A 15,322-nucleotide genomic window follows, 5' to 3' on the forward strand; every position below is an offset into this window, starting at 1 on the left:
AAACGTTGGGTTCATTGAAGTTAGAGTAAATCCTACCCTTTTAGAGTGCAGTTCTTTGAGTTTTTACAAATGCGTTCGGTCATATAGCTACCCTGTAATCAAGATGTAGAACATTTCTGTCACTTCCAAAGGTCTCATGTCCCTTTATAATCAGTCTTTTGTCCCTGGCCTTTTCCAGAATGTCATATAAATAAAATCACACAGTATGTAGTCTTTTAAATCTGACTTCTATCAAGGAATACAATGCATTTGAGATTCGTCTGCATTTTGTGTGTGTCAGTAGTTCGTTCCTTTTTATAGTTGAATCGTATCTCATTGTATGTGTGTGTGTGACAGTTATCCACTAACCAGCTGATGGACACTTGGGTGGTTTCCAGTTTTGGATAGTTATGAGTAAAACTGCTATAAATATTCATGGATTTATTAAGCAGCTAATATATGCCAAGTATTCCATAAATAAAGTCCCTATAAGGTTTAATCTATAAAATAGTGAACTAAAATTAATTATATGCTAAAAGACAAACTGGAGAGAATGTTCTATAAAATAAAAGTTAAAATAATACATAATTAGTTCATAATACATGAAAAGTTCTTAAAAATCCATAAGAAAAGTGACAGCTGTAATAGAAGAGTAAACAAAGGAACAAGTAAGCCCAGAAAGAAAGTAGAATTATTTCTTACAGTTTGAATTTTCACTAACCGGACTCAGGAATTAAGCATATCTAGGTAAATGTATTAATTCCTCCCCATTGGAATGTTTGCTTGATACTATATTAGTTTACTAGGGCTGCTGTAACTACAAACTGGTTTGCTTAAAACATCAAAAATTTATTCTGTTGCAGTTCTGGAGACGAGGACTCTGAAATGAGGGTGTCAAGAGGGCTGCTCTCCTACTGAAAACTCTAGGAAAGGATCTTTCATTGGTTCTCCTAGTTTCTGGTGGTTTCCAACTATTCTTGGGGTTTCTTGACTTGTAGATACATCACTCTAATTTCTGCCACTGTCAATACATAGAATCCCTTTGTGTCTATGTCTCTAAATCTTTCCCTCCTTATGTCAGTCATTGGGTTTAAAGCCCTCCAATCCAAGTCAATCCTCAACTTGATTACATTTGCCAAGACCCTTTTTCAAAGATCACATTCAGAGGAACTAGGGGTTAGAACTTCATTGTATCTTTTGGAGGGATATATTCAATCCACAACAGACTTGAAACTCAAGAACCTAGTAGATGAGAATGACAGCATCCTTTGCCCCCTGAACTTGGTATCTAAATACTTCAGGATCCAAACTGAGAAACGAAACGGGTTCAAGTAATGAGAGTTATTTGTCAATAATAAGCCTATGAAAGACTGAAGTCACCTTCATTAGTAATCAAATAAATGAAAAAAAAAAAAAAAAACAACAGTAACAAGCATGACACTTTTTGCTGTGAGATGGTAAAAATAAACTGAAAATACTCTGCGTTGCCTAAGTGAAGGCAATGCATATATGTGGGGGTGGCATATTCACAAGGCAATTTGACATTATCAGCATGATTGTAGGTATTCATCTTAAGGTAACTCAAGGACATCTATTATTAGTTGTTTATAATAGCAAATAACTTAAAATTATCCAAATGTTGAACAAAATGGGATTAGTTATATGATGGCAGAGCCAAAGAACACCTAATGGATGGAAAGAAGTGTGTGATACAGATGTGGTATTTTTCTTAAGCAAAATCCTATCTAGATATCTAAATACTGGATACATTTCTACTTAAGTAGATTTATTTACGTGTCTGGTAAAAGATCTGATAAAATATATGCTAACCAGGCTAATAATAGTAGTGATTATCTTGACTAGTAGAATTATATGTGAATTTTTAAAAAATGACTTAGCTATCTATTTTCAGACTTTTCTATAATAAACATGTTTGCAATTGGAATGAAAAAATGTACAGTTCCTAGAAATGCCTAAAAGTTCTAACTTGCATAGTACAATCAGGAGAAAAGATAATTTATAAAGTGCTAATTATATAGTACATTAGAGTAAATACAGTATGAGTCAAGAAAGAGGATGTGCATGTGATTCTAATCAAGAGAAAGGCATGGTGGAGTGCACTTTAGGTAACCCTTGAAGCATGTGTAGAGGTGAATAGAGCTAGGTTTGTCTAAACCTGAAAAAACAACATGGCAAAGAATAAATGAAATCTCATCTTTAGAGCATTATGTCTTGTTCAAATTCTCTTTTTCCATCACTTGCGTAAAACTAGTCTTTATGTGTTTAAATATTTGTACCTATGTATGTGTGTATATATAACATTGCCTGACGTTCTCTATTTTTAATAGGCTGATGTTCAAGTGCAGTTGATCAGCAAAGGCCAACCTAACCCTTTGAAAAATATCTTAGATGAAAATGACGTTGTATTCATCGTGGAGAAATTGGTAGGTAGTGCTTGAGCTTTGCTCTCGTTTAATATTTTTGTTGTTGTTTTAAGATTTTATTTTTAATCTCTACCCTCAATGTGGGGCTCGAACTTATAACCCTAAGTTCAAGAGTTGTATGGTCCACCAACTGAGCCAGCTAAGCACCCTTTGTTTAATTCCAGGTAGCCAAATTCAGTTTATTGGGAATGATCTCAAATGTGCACATTTATTTTTATCAGCATATTAGTGAAAGTGGATTCTAAGTCTTTTAGAAATACAGTAATGTCCAATAGAAATATAATGAAAACTATAGGTAAATTAAAATTTTATAGTAACCATTATATAAAAAGGGAAATTATACAGTAAAATTGACTTTTTTTTTCTTTTGTTGTCCACTTCTTTGAATTTTAGCACATGTATAGATTCTGGTAATCACCACATGGTCAGGGCACCAAACAGGTCCATCACCTCAAACAACTCCCTCATGCTATCTCCCTTTAAAATCTCTTCTCCCTGGTAACTGCTGATCTCTTCTCCCTTCGTGTAGTGAGAATGCTGTGAATGGCATTGTACAGTCTAACCTTTTGAGTCTGGCTTCTTTCACTCCATATAATGCCTTTGAGATTCATCCAAGTTGTATGTGTATCAGTGGTTCATTTCTTGTAATTGCTGAGTAGATTCTGTGGTATGGATGTACCATAGTTTATTTATCTAGTCACCCTTTCAGTGACATTTGGGTTCTTTTCCATCTCCAGTGATCATGAATAGAGTTGCTGTGATCATTTTTGTACAGATTTTTGCATGAGCATGTTTTTTCGTTACGGTAAATACTGAGGAGTAGGATTGTCTGAAATTAGGTTTAATAATGCTTATTATTTAGTCTGATGTATGTGATAATACCATTTCAATGTGTAGTTAACATAAAAATCATTAATGAGATATTTCAAGGTTTTTTTTTTTCATACTGCATCTTCAAAATCTAGTGTGTATTTTACAGTTTCATCTCCATTTGATCTGGCCCAGTTTCCAGTACTCAATAGCTGCATGTGGCCAGTGGCTATTGTATTGAACAGCACAGCAAAAGTAGCTATGATTCATGAAGTTCTACTCTAGTTTTTGTTAAAAGTAACAGAAAACTTCTTTTTTTTTTTTTCTTATTTTTTGAAGATTTTATCTGTTTATTCACGAGAGAGGCAGAGACATAGGCAGAGAGAGAAGCAGGCTCCATGCAGGGAGCCCGATGCGGGACTCGATCCCGGGACTCCAGGATCATGCCCTGGGCCAAAGGCAGGCACTTAACTACTGAGCCACCCAGGCATCCCATAACAGAAAACTTATCTTTTGCATCACTTTATAATTCCAGCCTGAAACCTTTATGTGTATGTGTGTGTTTTTAAATATTTATTTATTTGAGAGGAAGAGAGTACAGAGGGAGAGGGAGAAGCAGGCTCCCCGCTGAGCAGGGAGCCTGATGCGGGACTCAATCCCAGGACCTTGGGATCATGACCCGAGCCGAAGGCAGACACTCAACTGACCAAGCCACTCAGGCACCTCTCTTTGTGTTTTAATTATGGTGTTTTGGCATAGAAATTACAGTGATTTTTATTTATTCATGGGAGACACAGAGAGAGGCAGAGACATAGGCAGAGGGAGAAGCAGGCTCCTCACAGGGATCCTGATGTGGGACTTGATCCCTAAACTGAGCCAAAGGCAGATGTGCAACCACTGAGCCACCTAGAGGTCGTGGAGGTACTTTTAGAAGGAACTCTTCTGTTTGCTTGAAGACCTTCATGCTGTCTGGTGGATGAACAAGGAGCTTTTCATTTTAATGCATTAAAAAGCTACTTTGTCTTTTATGTTAACTAGAGTGTTATTACGGCTTATCTCTAGTGGACAGATGCTTAGGGAATAATTATAGGTGAATTACGTGGTTGAATTTAGACTTTTGTTATGGGGAGAAGGGAAAATGTATGTAGAGCAAAAGCTGAAAAGATTGAGATGTTCAGATGAAGATGAGTCACATTGGAAAAGATAAGGATAAGCCAAGGGGGAATGTGGTAATGTGGATTAGGTTTCTGGTGAGGATGCAGCTTACAATTGTGAGAAGGTCTCTGGTACTCACTGGGGCCCTGGCATTTTTGAACAAGGAGCAGAGGGGGCTGTATTTGGAAAGCTAGGCCTAGAAGGAAATGAGATCTGTGATCTGGCAAAAGAAATTCAAAGTTGAGACTTTCTGGTCCTGGACGCCACCCAGTAAGCATCATTAAAGTCTCCCCTCCCACCGCTGTCATGTCTAAGTCAGTCTCCCAAAGAGCCTGAGCAGCTGCAGAAGCTCTTCATTGGAGGTTTGAGCTTTGAAACAACTGATGAAAGTCTGAGGAGCCATTTTGAGCAATTGGGGAACCCTTACAGGCTGTGTGGTAATGAGAGATCCAAACACCAAGCGCTCCAGAGGCTTTGGGTTTGTCACGTATGCCACTGTGGAGGAGGTGGATGCAGCCATGAATGCAAGGCCACACAAGGTGGATGGAAGAGTTGTGGAACCAAAGAGGGCTGTCTCAAGAGAAGATTCTCAAACACTTGATGCCCACTTAACTGTGAAAAAGATTTTTGTAGGTGGCATTAAAGAAAACACTGAAGATCATCTAAGAGATTATTTTGAAAGTATGGGAAAATTGAAGTGATTGAGATCATGACTGACCGAGGCAGTGGCAAAAAGAGAGGTTTTACTTTTGTGACATTTGATGACCATGACTCTGTAGACAAGGTTGCAAGATTATCATTCAAAAATACCATACTGTGAATGGCCACAACTGTGAAGTAAGGAAAGCCCTATCGAAGCAAGAGATGGCTAGTGCTTCGTCCAGCCAGAGTCTGAAGTGGTTCTGGAAACTTTGGTGGTGGTCGTGGAGGGAACTCAGTGGTCGAGGTGGCTTCAGTGGCAGTCGAGGTGGTGGTGGATATGGTGGCAGTGGGGATGGCTATAGTGGATTTGGTAATGATGGAAGCAACTTTGGAGGGTGGCGGAAGCTATAACGATTTTGGCAGTTACAACAATCAATCTTCAAATTTTGGACCTATAAAAGGAGGAAATTTTGGAGGCAAAAGCTCTGGCCCCTGTGGTGGTGGAGGCCAGTACCTCGCCAAACTACAAAACCAAGGTGGCTATGGTGGTTCCAGCAGCAGCAGCAGCTGTGGCAGTGGCAGAAGGTTTTAATTACCTCTAGGAAACAAAGATTAGCAGGAGGAGAGCCAGAGAAGTGACAGGGAAGCTACAGGTTACAACAGATTTGTGAACTCAGCCAAGCACACTGGTGGCAGGGCCTAGGTGCTACAAAGAAGACATGTTTTAGATAATACTCATGTGTATGGGCAAAAAACTTGAGGACTGTATTTGTGACTAATTGTATAACAGGTTATTTTAGTTTCTGTTCTGTGGAAGGTGTAAAGCATTCCAACAAAGGGTTTTAATGTAATGGTGTGTTTTTTTTGTTTTGTTTTTTGTTTTTTGTTTTTTTGCACCCATGCTGTTAATTGCTAAATGTAATAGTCTGATCATGATGCTGAATAAATGTGTCTTTAAAAAAAAAACAACAACAAATTCAAAGTTGAGGAAATATCTGGGTCTGATACCTATTAAACAAGCAGAGTATTTATTGCCCAAAGAGCTTGATGAATATGATCCTGAGTTTTGAAGTCAGACTGCTTAGATTCAAATGTGGTTGCCAGTCACTGGCTGTAATTCTAGGTGAGTTATTTAGCCGTTTGCTACCTCAATTTTCCCATCTATAAAACAGAGTTAATGAGACACTTGGGTGGCTCAGTCGATAAAGGGTTTGACTCTTGGTTTTGGCTTGGATCATGATCTTGAGGTCATTAGATGGAGCCCAGTTCGGCTCCATGCGCAGCATGAATCTGCTTGAGATTCTCTCTCTCCCTCTGCCCCTCCCCCAAATGAATAAATATATCTTTTTAAAAAGAGTTAATGATAGTATCTATTTCCAGGTTTGTTTGTTTTTTAATACTTTATTTGTTTATTCATGACAGACTCAGAGAGAGAGGCAGAGACATAGGCAGAGGGAGAAGCAGGCTCCATGCAGGGAGCCTGATGTGGGACTTGATCCCAGGTCTCCCGGATTACAGCCCGGGCTCAAGGCGGCGCTAAACCGCTGGGCCACCCGGGCTGCCCTATTTCAAGGTTTTTATAAAAAGTAACAGAACATTAAGGACGGCATGTGATGTAATGAGCAAGGGGTGTTATATAAGACTGATGAATCACTGAGCTCTACCTCTGAAACCAATAATACATTTTATGTTAATTAATTGAATTTAAATAAAATTTAAAAAAAGAAAAGTAATAGAAAACTTAGAACAGTAGCTGTTACGTAGTAATACTTAGGAAATGTTTACTCTTGGGGTTATTATTATTGGCAGGGCTAAACTGTGTAACTACTTAAACATGTAGATATTAAAAACACAGATTTCAGAACCCTGTGACAACTGAGAGCTGCTAGTCCTAAGAGGAGTAGGTTTAAGGAGTAAGGGAGGTGGCCCTTTGAGTTTTGGGAGTGAAAATCAGGAGTGTCCCATGGGTTTCTTGGTGTTTTGTCTTTGGTTCATCATTTTATACATGTTGGAGCACTTCCTTTTCTAATGGCATCAGATACTTCCTTTATCAGTAGCAACTTAGATCCGTATCTTTTAATAGGACAGTGGAAATGCTTCTGATGGCAGGATTTGTTGGTACCAAACTGGTTTGTAGCTGTGATTCTTGACATAACCTACATATTTGTGCTTAAGGATTTGGAAGCCAGGATTTGTTATGGCCTAGCAGAGTGAAAAATTGACTTGTGAGTATTCTTTTTACCTGACTATATAATTAAAAATTATTTTTTAAGCCTTTAGAGAAGGAAGAAACAAGTCATGTCGAAGAACCACAATGTGAAGAAACTGCTATTTCTGATCTCTCTACTGGGGAGAATGTTGGACCACTTGCTTTACCAGTGGGGAGAGCAAGGTAAATTTTTCTTTGGGTCGGGATAGGAGTAGGGCTGGAGGCTAAATGGAAGCTCCATTTAAATAAAAATGTTTTTACAGGGCACCTGGGTGGCTCTGGTTGAACATCTGCCTTTGGCTCAGGTTGTGATCCTGGGGTCCTAGGATTGAGTCTTGCATTGGGCTCCCCACAGGGGGCCTGCTTCTCCCTCTGCCTCTGCCTCTCTCTGTGTGTCTCTCATAGGTAAACAAATAAAATCTTAAAATTTAAAAAAAAAAAAAAAGTTTTTGCAAATGTTTCCTAGTTTTACAAACACTGGGGGAAAAAAAGATGTGTTCAGTCCAGGTCCTTTCTTCCCTTCTTCCCCCTCTCCTTAGCCATGTATACCCAATTTTTCCAGGGGTAGGTGTCCCAAGCATGACTAGGAAGACTGCTGTGGTCTCTTCCTCCATTCCCCATACTGTGTGTTCTTACTTCTTAATTGTTCTCTTTGTATTCTGTTCCCTTCCAGTCTTTCATCCTCACTGCTGCCAGAGATCTTTATAAATCACTGAAAGCCTGATTGTATTGCTTCCTTGCTTAAAATCCTTGGGTGGTTCTTGTTGCCTCATGATAAAATCCAAATTTCTCATGAGTAACACATAGGACCCTTACATCGTGCAGTCCAGAGGTCCTCCAGCAGGGTTGCCATACCCAGTGGGCATCTGGAAATGTGCAGGGGTACTTTTTGGTGGTTACAGTGACTGAGAAGCAGTTAGCCTGGGCAGTGGATATAAACGTCCTGTGGTGCACCAGGCTCTCCTGCACACAGAGGAATTACTCTGCTCAAATGCTAGTAGTGCCCCTGTTAGAAACCCTGCTGCCCTGTCTGCCTGGCTGGCTTCACTTTCCGCCTCCCTACCGTGTAGCTACGTGCACTTCTTCCTCTGCCTGACTCACCTCCAGAACCAGTGCTTTTGCTGACAAGGAGTTCTGGAGGATAAAGTCCTCTAAACAATAACATTAGACAGTAAGGACTGTAATAATAATATTCACAGACTGACTACATGGTGGTTTTTGTTGGTTTTGCTAGGTAGAAACTTTTAACATTTATGTGGTTAATCAGTCTTTTATGACTTCTCGATTTTAAGTCCTGTTGGCCTTTTTTCTTTTCTCCCCCACAACTTAAACATTATTTATTGGTGGTGTTTTCTCCAGCTAGTGTTTGTTTGGATTTGTCCATATGCTTATCATTGCCTTGCTTTGCATTTCAGACCTTCCTTTTGGGATTATTGTATTTCCTTTCTGAAGTACAATCCCTTAGAAATCCCTTTGTTGAACATCTGTTGATCATAAATTTTTATCTCTTTGAAAAATTTCAAGCTACATTTTTGGGTAACTTTTAATTTTGATACACTTGCAAATTTATAGAAAAGCTGAAAAATAGCACAGGAACTTCTGTATACCCTTAACCCAGATTCAGCAGTTATTTACATTTTGCCTCATCTGCTTTGTCCTTCTCTCTCACTCCTCCTCCTAGCCCTCTCCCACTCTGCCACCTGTGTAACGTACTCCTATCACCCACACACCCTTTTTTTTTTTTAAATATTTTATTTATTTATTTTTTCATGAGAAACAGAGAGGCAGAGACACAGGCAAGAGGGAGAAGCAGGCTCCATGTAGGGAGCCCGATGTGGGATTCGATCCCGGGTCTCCAGGATCATGCCCTGGGCCAAAGGCTATGCTAAACCGCTGAGCCACCAGGGCTGCCCCACACACTTTGTTGTAATGAAACATTGAGAGAATGTTGGAGATACTGTGGTCCTTTACCTCTAAATACTTCACTATGTATTTTCTGAGAGCAAGTATATTCTCTTATGTAACCATACAACAGTGATCAAAATCTGGAAATTTAACAGTTCCAGTACTATTATCTCATTTACAGACTATTCAGTTTTCCTTAAATATTCCAATAATTAATGACTTGAAGCATCTTTTCATGTGCTTATTGACTCCTTTTTTTTGCCCCAGCTTTATTATGGTATAATCAACATATCCTATCTAGTTCTTTTGCTTCATCTTGCAGCCTACTTTTGCTTCTATTGAACCTCTTCACCCACACTGTTGGACTCCCTGCTTGTAGTAACTACATTCTCATCACTTATTGGTGCACACATCTTCGTCTGCATAATGTGCCCTTCTACTTCTTCACTGGGTGAAATATTTATGTATTTTGCTACTTAATTTCCAGAGTTTTGTTTCTGGGATACTAGGGTATTGGAATTTATAATAGAAACATATTTGGTTTTTGTTCACTGTTCCTGGCACAGAGTTCCTAAAACCCTTAGAATTTCCTACGTGAAGAGAAAGGAAGGTATCTTCTCAGATGTTAATGAGGTGGCTTTTGGGGGGCACCAGCTCAGTCAGCTGAACAGCCAGCTCTTATTTTTAGGTCAGGTCCTAATCTCGGGTTCTGGGATCCAGCCCCATGGCAGGCTCTACGTCAGCGTGGAGTCTGCTTGAGGAGTCTTTCTGCCTCTCTCCCTCCCTCCCTACCCCTGCTCATGTGTGTACTTTCTCACTAAAATAAATAAATCTTAAAAAAAAAAAAAATGAGGTGGCTTTGGGAAAGCCTCTAGGTAACCAAATGGACTTGGAGGCTAAGGGGGGTTGCCAGAGTACCAAGCCTGTGATTAGAAGGTTAGAACATTTAGCCCCACCTCTACCTCGAGGGAGGAGAGAAGGGCTGGAGGGTGAGTTTAGTCCCCAGTGGCTGGTGATTAATCATTTCATGCCTATGTGACTAAGATTTCATAAAATCCAAAACAAGAGTGTTTGGAGAGCCTCTGGGTTGGTGAACAGGTGGAGATTTGGGGAGAGTGGCTCACTAAGAGAGGGCATGGGTACTCCACACCCTTTCCCCATACCTTGCCCTATGCATCTCTTCCATTTCGCTCTTCCTGAGTTATATCCTTTTGTAATAAATCAGTAATCTAGTACGTAAAGTGTTTTTCTGAGTTCTGTGAATTGTTCTAGTAAATTAATCAAACCTAAGGAGGAGGTTGTTGGAACCTCAGATCTATAGCTGGTCAGTCAGAAGTACAGGTGACAACCTGGACTTAGATTTGGCATTAGGGACACCTGGGTGGCTCAGTGGTTGAGCATCTGCCTTCGGCTCAAGGCGTGACTCTGCAGTCCCAGGATTGAGTCCTGCATCGGGCTCCTGCATGGAGCCTGCTTCTCCTTCTGCCTATGTCTCTGTCTCTCTCTCTGCGTCTCTCATGAATAAATAAATAAAATAAAAAAAAAGATAAAGGTGGGTGATGGGGAGGGGGTTTGTAGGACTTCCTTAACCTATGGAATCTGATGCTGTCTCTGGGTATATAGTGTCAGAATGGAGTTGAATTGTAGATACCCAACTGGTGTCAGAAAATTACTTGGTATGAGGAAAAACCCCACACATTAGAGTTGGGTGCAGAATCTTTGTTGGTGACCAGAAGTAGGATCAGTGTTAGAATATTAGATACCTTTCATGGTATCTTTGGAAAAGAAAACTTGATTGATGGATGGTTTCTACTTACAATTTTTTCTTCTACTCTTGTTTTCAAGGCAGTTAATTGGACTTTACACCATGGCTCACAATCCTAATATGACCCACTTGAAGATTCATCATCCAGTTACTGCCCTTCCTCCCTTGTGGGTAAGGTGTGACAGTTCAGATCCTGAAGGGACCTGTTGGCTGGGAGCTGAACTTGTCACCACAAACAGCATTGCAGGAATTGTTTTATATACAGTCAGTTGTAAAGGTGAGAGCTCACTTCTCACTCCTCTTACTTTTATGGGGGTATGGCTGTTTATTTGTATTGTTACTATGTTATGGTTTTCACTGAAAACTGATATTGTTAAGAGGGAAGTGCACACAGTGGAACTTGTTAGCCACCAGGAATCTATTCGGATATGTAACTTGTGGCATATAGGAGATATTCCAGGTGCAGATCTCCAGAAATCTGAACAGGAGTTTATAGCTTTGTTAGTTTTATTTGGGGTTCATTTGGTTTATATGTGTGTATTTTTGGAAATTTTCATTGGAGGATAAAAAAAAAGGAATATAATGACAATAGAATTCCAATGTCATAGTAGATGTTTAATTATATTTAGTAGCATTCTTACCGAACCCTGAAACCAGATTTGTGTGTCCAATGTGCAATAAACCAAATCTGAGTCACTGGGTTTGAAGCGGAGAAAATTTTATTATCAGAAAGGCAGCCCATTGAGAGGGCAGGGGATTATTCCCAAAACTGCCTTCTTGATGAGGCTAAAGCAAATTTTTTCATAATCAGAGGGGTTGAGATTACATACATATTGATGAAAAGGGTGAGGGAAGCTTGTGACCATTCATGAGAAAAGACGGAGCATGCTCACTAAGTAAGCATAGGTAATGTCTATCCCATGGTTAATACTTGGAACAAGGCCTGTTTTAGTCTCTGACACCAGGAGTTTATCTGAGGACAAGGAGAAGGAGCTATGGACATGCTCCACAAGTACGTGTAAACTGGATGGGGTCTTGGCTCATTATCTCAGGTAAAGGATGCAGAGCCTTGCTTGTTCATAGGCTAGAGCCATAACAGTTGATGTCGAGTCCAGGCTTCGGCAGAGACAGCTAGTGGATTTGTTATTAGGGTCTGTAAAGACACAATAGCTGAATAGAGAGAAACAGGCCTTTGAAAAACCAGCTTTAAATTTTTTGCTAAGTTTCAGCATTATTAACGCTATAGGGCATGGTTTTAGTATTGACCTTTGTTTCATTTTTCCTTCCTTTATCAACATGTCATCTGGATTTAAAATTTAGGTTCAGCAATTACTAGTGTAAAGTTGTAGTACCCTCAGAATTTGAGGGATTGTCATTTTCTAGTTCTAACAGTATAATTTTGAGTTGTACCTTTCAATAATTTTTTCTTTTATGTCTTATAGCTGATAAAACTTACTCTGTAAATCTGGAAGACCTGAAAAGTTCACATAAGAAAAGACATCACTTGTCTATTGTAGGTATTTCTGTCTTCTACTTACATTAGTTTCTTCAGACTGTTACGGACCTGCCTCCCTAGTTTAGTGATTTTTTTCACTCATATGACTAGATGCTTTTTGGCTTTTTTGTAGTAAAGTGTTTGTGATTATTTTCATATCAGCTAATGACTAAACATAGATACTGCCTTGCCTTTTACCCAGTCTTTGGGATGGAAAAGAATTGTCTTACTTTTCCATTGGGGATAAAAGTGTGGCACTTTTTGTTCCGTGGGGAAAAGAACCAAAGTAGTTTTGAAAAAGGGCACCTCTGGCCCTGTGAAAGTGTTGCTAATGGTGGCCGGATGTGCTCTTTTCAGGTAACAACCAGGGGCTTTGCCCAGTATGAGCTCTTTAAGTCCACAGCCTTGGATGACACACTTGCTGCATCACAAACTACAATTACTTTGGATATTTCCTGGAGTCCTGTGGATGAGATTCTTCAAAGCCCTCCGCTGTCTTCAACTGCAACTCTGGTAGGAGCGAACTCATTTTGTGTTGAGTTAATTCGGTGTGGATTTACTTTTAACTTGCTTATTGCTGGTGCTGCATGCTTCCAGCCCCAGCCCTGCTAGACAGCTCTGAGAGGCCCAGCTTACCCCTGAAGTCTCACCAGGGCAGCCAGTGGAGGTTTGGCCAGGTAACCTGATACTGTCAGTTGCCCAAAGTGGCAATTATGTAACTTAAGAATTTTCTAGTGACTAATAAATTCTCTTGAGTTGAGACCCTAGTGAAATTATCGAAGTGACTTATCTCTGCTCTTCTTAAAAGATTGCAGATATTGGCAACACATCAAGAACCATTATACTATTAAGGTTTTTCACATTTTTACATTTCTAGGAATCTATCTTAAGTTCATTGGAATTGCTAGCAAAAATATATGTACACAGATGTTACATACAGTGGTCATAACTGTGTTTCTAAAATATTTAAAACAGACCTGAATGTTCAATAGGGAAATACTTAATGTAGATTAAGTATTTAATATTTAATACTTAATGTATCCCTCTCCTTCTGCCTGCTGCTCCCCTTTCTTGTGCTTGCCCCCTCCTTCCCTCTCTCTCTTTATCTGTAAATGTAATGTAGATTTCCCTGGTGAAATGTTATATATTCTTTAAATATCATAATTTAAAGTGTTTTTAATGATAAAAAACGCTTATTATGCAAACAAAAAGAAAATATAAAAAATTATATATATATAATAGGATCTCATTTATGTTTTTGAAAACTGTATACAGAAGCCTAGACAGTGTTAATAGTGGTTCCCTCAGGCTGGTGGAGTTATGGATACTTACTTTCTTAATGCTTTTCTTTTCCTGCAATAGGAATTTATTTACAATGACATTTCCTTTTTTTCTCTTTTATCCCCCCTACCCCATTTTTTAAGGTTTTAGGAGGTTCCTAAAACTTTGACCTCTGGCTAAGACAGCATACTGTTGGTTTAGTTAGAAGGAGTCTCTTGAACACATTTATTAGGGGGTGGTTATTTTTGGTATATGGTGATGCTGAGCTTTTCATTGGGTCTTAAGATGTATTTATTTACATCTTAAGTTCTCCTACTTGCCTTTTGGAAATTCAGTGGGAAAGGGCAGGAGAGGGTATGAGGAGAGCAGTTCTACATATAGGTACAATCATGGTAGAGAGAGAGGTTGGAGGCATGAGTTTAGATTACTGTATTGAGATGGACAGGATCTGTGATGTCTCTGGGTATGAGGTTCTTTTTGGGGGCGGGGGAGTATGAGGTTCTAAATGCAGTATTACCAGGGCACCTGGGTGGCTCAGTCATTAAGCATCTGCCTTTGGTTCAGGTCATGATCCCAGGGTCCTGGGATTGAATCTCTCATCGGGCTCCCTGCTCTTTGGGGAGCTGGCTTATCCCTCTCCTTCTGCCTGCTGCTCCCCTTTCTTGTGCTTGCCCCCTCCTTCCCTCTCTCTCTTTATCTGTAAATAAATAAAATCTTTTAAAAAAAGCAATATTACCCTACTTATTTTAGTTCATTAGGGCTTTATGAAATATATTTTTTAATGTGTGGGCAATTTAAAATACAAGTAACTGTGACTGTTATGCAGAGAAGATGGAATTAGCAGTAAAAACTGACTTTGGGAACTTTTTAGAACCTTAAAGTGGAGTCGGGAGAGCCCAGAGGTCCTTTGAATCATCTTCAGAGAGAACTGAAATTTCTCCTTGTGAGTATCCTTCTGGAATTTGTAACTTGCATTAAATTCTATATTTTCATAAAAATGTTTGCTGACATCATTGATGTTTAGTTTTGTGTTCAAATTTGTTCCAACTGTCATGTATTCAGTAGATACTCTTGGCAATTTGGTCAGTATAATTTTACAGTTGTCCTTATAATCACAGGGAGCTTTAGTTAAGAGCTACACTTCTTCCACCTTTTTACCGGAATATTTGGTTTCTAGTCATATTTCATTTCTATTCTTTTTAGGTGGGTCAGCTGCCAATTTATTCCATAGTCATGTATAATCTGCTTCTTAATAACTGGGATATTGATTCACGCTAAAGATTAGTGAGCATGTGTTTCAAGACTTTTATGTTTCAGTGAGTTTTACTCTATTCTACAAATTGAATCTCAAGGGGGTGCCTCATTTTAATGCAGTAGAAATTCTAAATGTCTTAGCCTGGCATAGAGAGCCATTTATATCCAGTCACTGCCCTATTTGCTTTTTTTTTTAAAACAGCTTTATTGAGATATAAATTATATCCCATAAAATTCACTTATTTCAAGTGCACAATTCAGTAGTTTTTAATATACTTGCAGAGTTGTACAGCCGTGGCCATACCTAATTTTAGTCCATTTTCATCATCCCAGAAAGGAACCCTGTACCCATTGGCAGTCACCTCCCACCCTCACCAGCAACT

General features: G+C 39.2%; 1 protein-coding gene across 14 annotated transcripts in view; it reads left to right on the top strand.

The window, feature by feature from the left end:
- ZWILCH (zwilch kinetochore protein) overlaps positions 1 to 15,322 on the top strand; it is a 40,903-nt gene that overhangs the window by 3,155 nt on the left and 22,426 nt on the right. For 10 of the 14 annotated variants that reach the window (XR_012022807.1, XR_012022805.1, XR_012022806.1 and 7 more), the window contains exons 3-9: positions 2,328 to 2,423; positions 7,304 to 7,422; positions 9,467 to 9,595; positions 10,990 to 11,186; positions 12,352 to 12,422; positions 12,762 to 12,917; positions 14,557 to 14,628. Coding sequence is in view for 11 of the 14 variants with exons in the window: in XM_072809232.1 (XP_072665333.1) it covers positions 2,328 to 2,423; positions 7,304 to 7,422; positions 9,467 to 9,595; positions 10,990 to 11,186; positions 12,352 to 12,422; positions 12,762 to 12,917; positions 14,557 to 14,628 (840 nt within the window). In the remaining 3 variants the exon portion in view is untranslated. The remainder of the gene's footprint in view (positions 1 to 2,327; positions 2,424 to 7,303; positions 7,423 to 9,466; positions 9,596 to 10,989; positions 11,187 to 12,351; positions 12,423 to 12,761; positions 12,918 to 14,556; positions 14,629 to 15,322) is intronic. The other 4 variants (XM_072809233.1, XM_072809234.1, XM_072809237.1 and 1 more) reach the window with 2 other exon arrangements.

This window comes from Canis lupus, chromosome 32 (assembly GCF_048164855.1).
Source record: "Canis lupus baileyi chromosome 32, mCanLup2.hap1, whole genome shotgun sequence".
Taxonomy (NCBI): domain Eukaryota; kingdom Metazoa; phylum Chordata; class Mammalia; order Carnivora; family Canidae; genus Canis; species Canis lupus.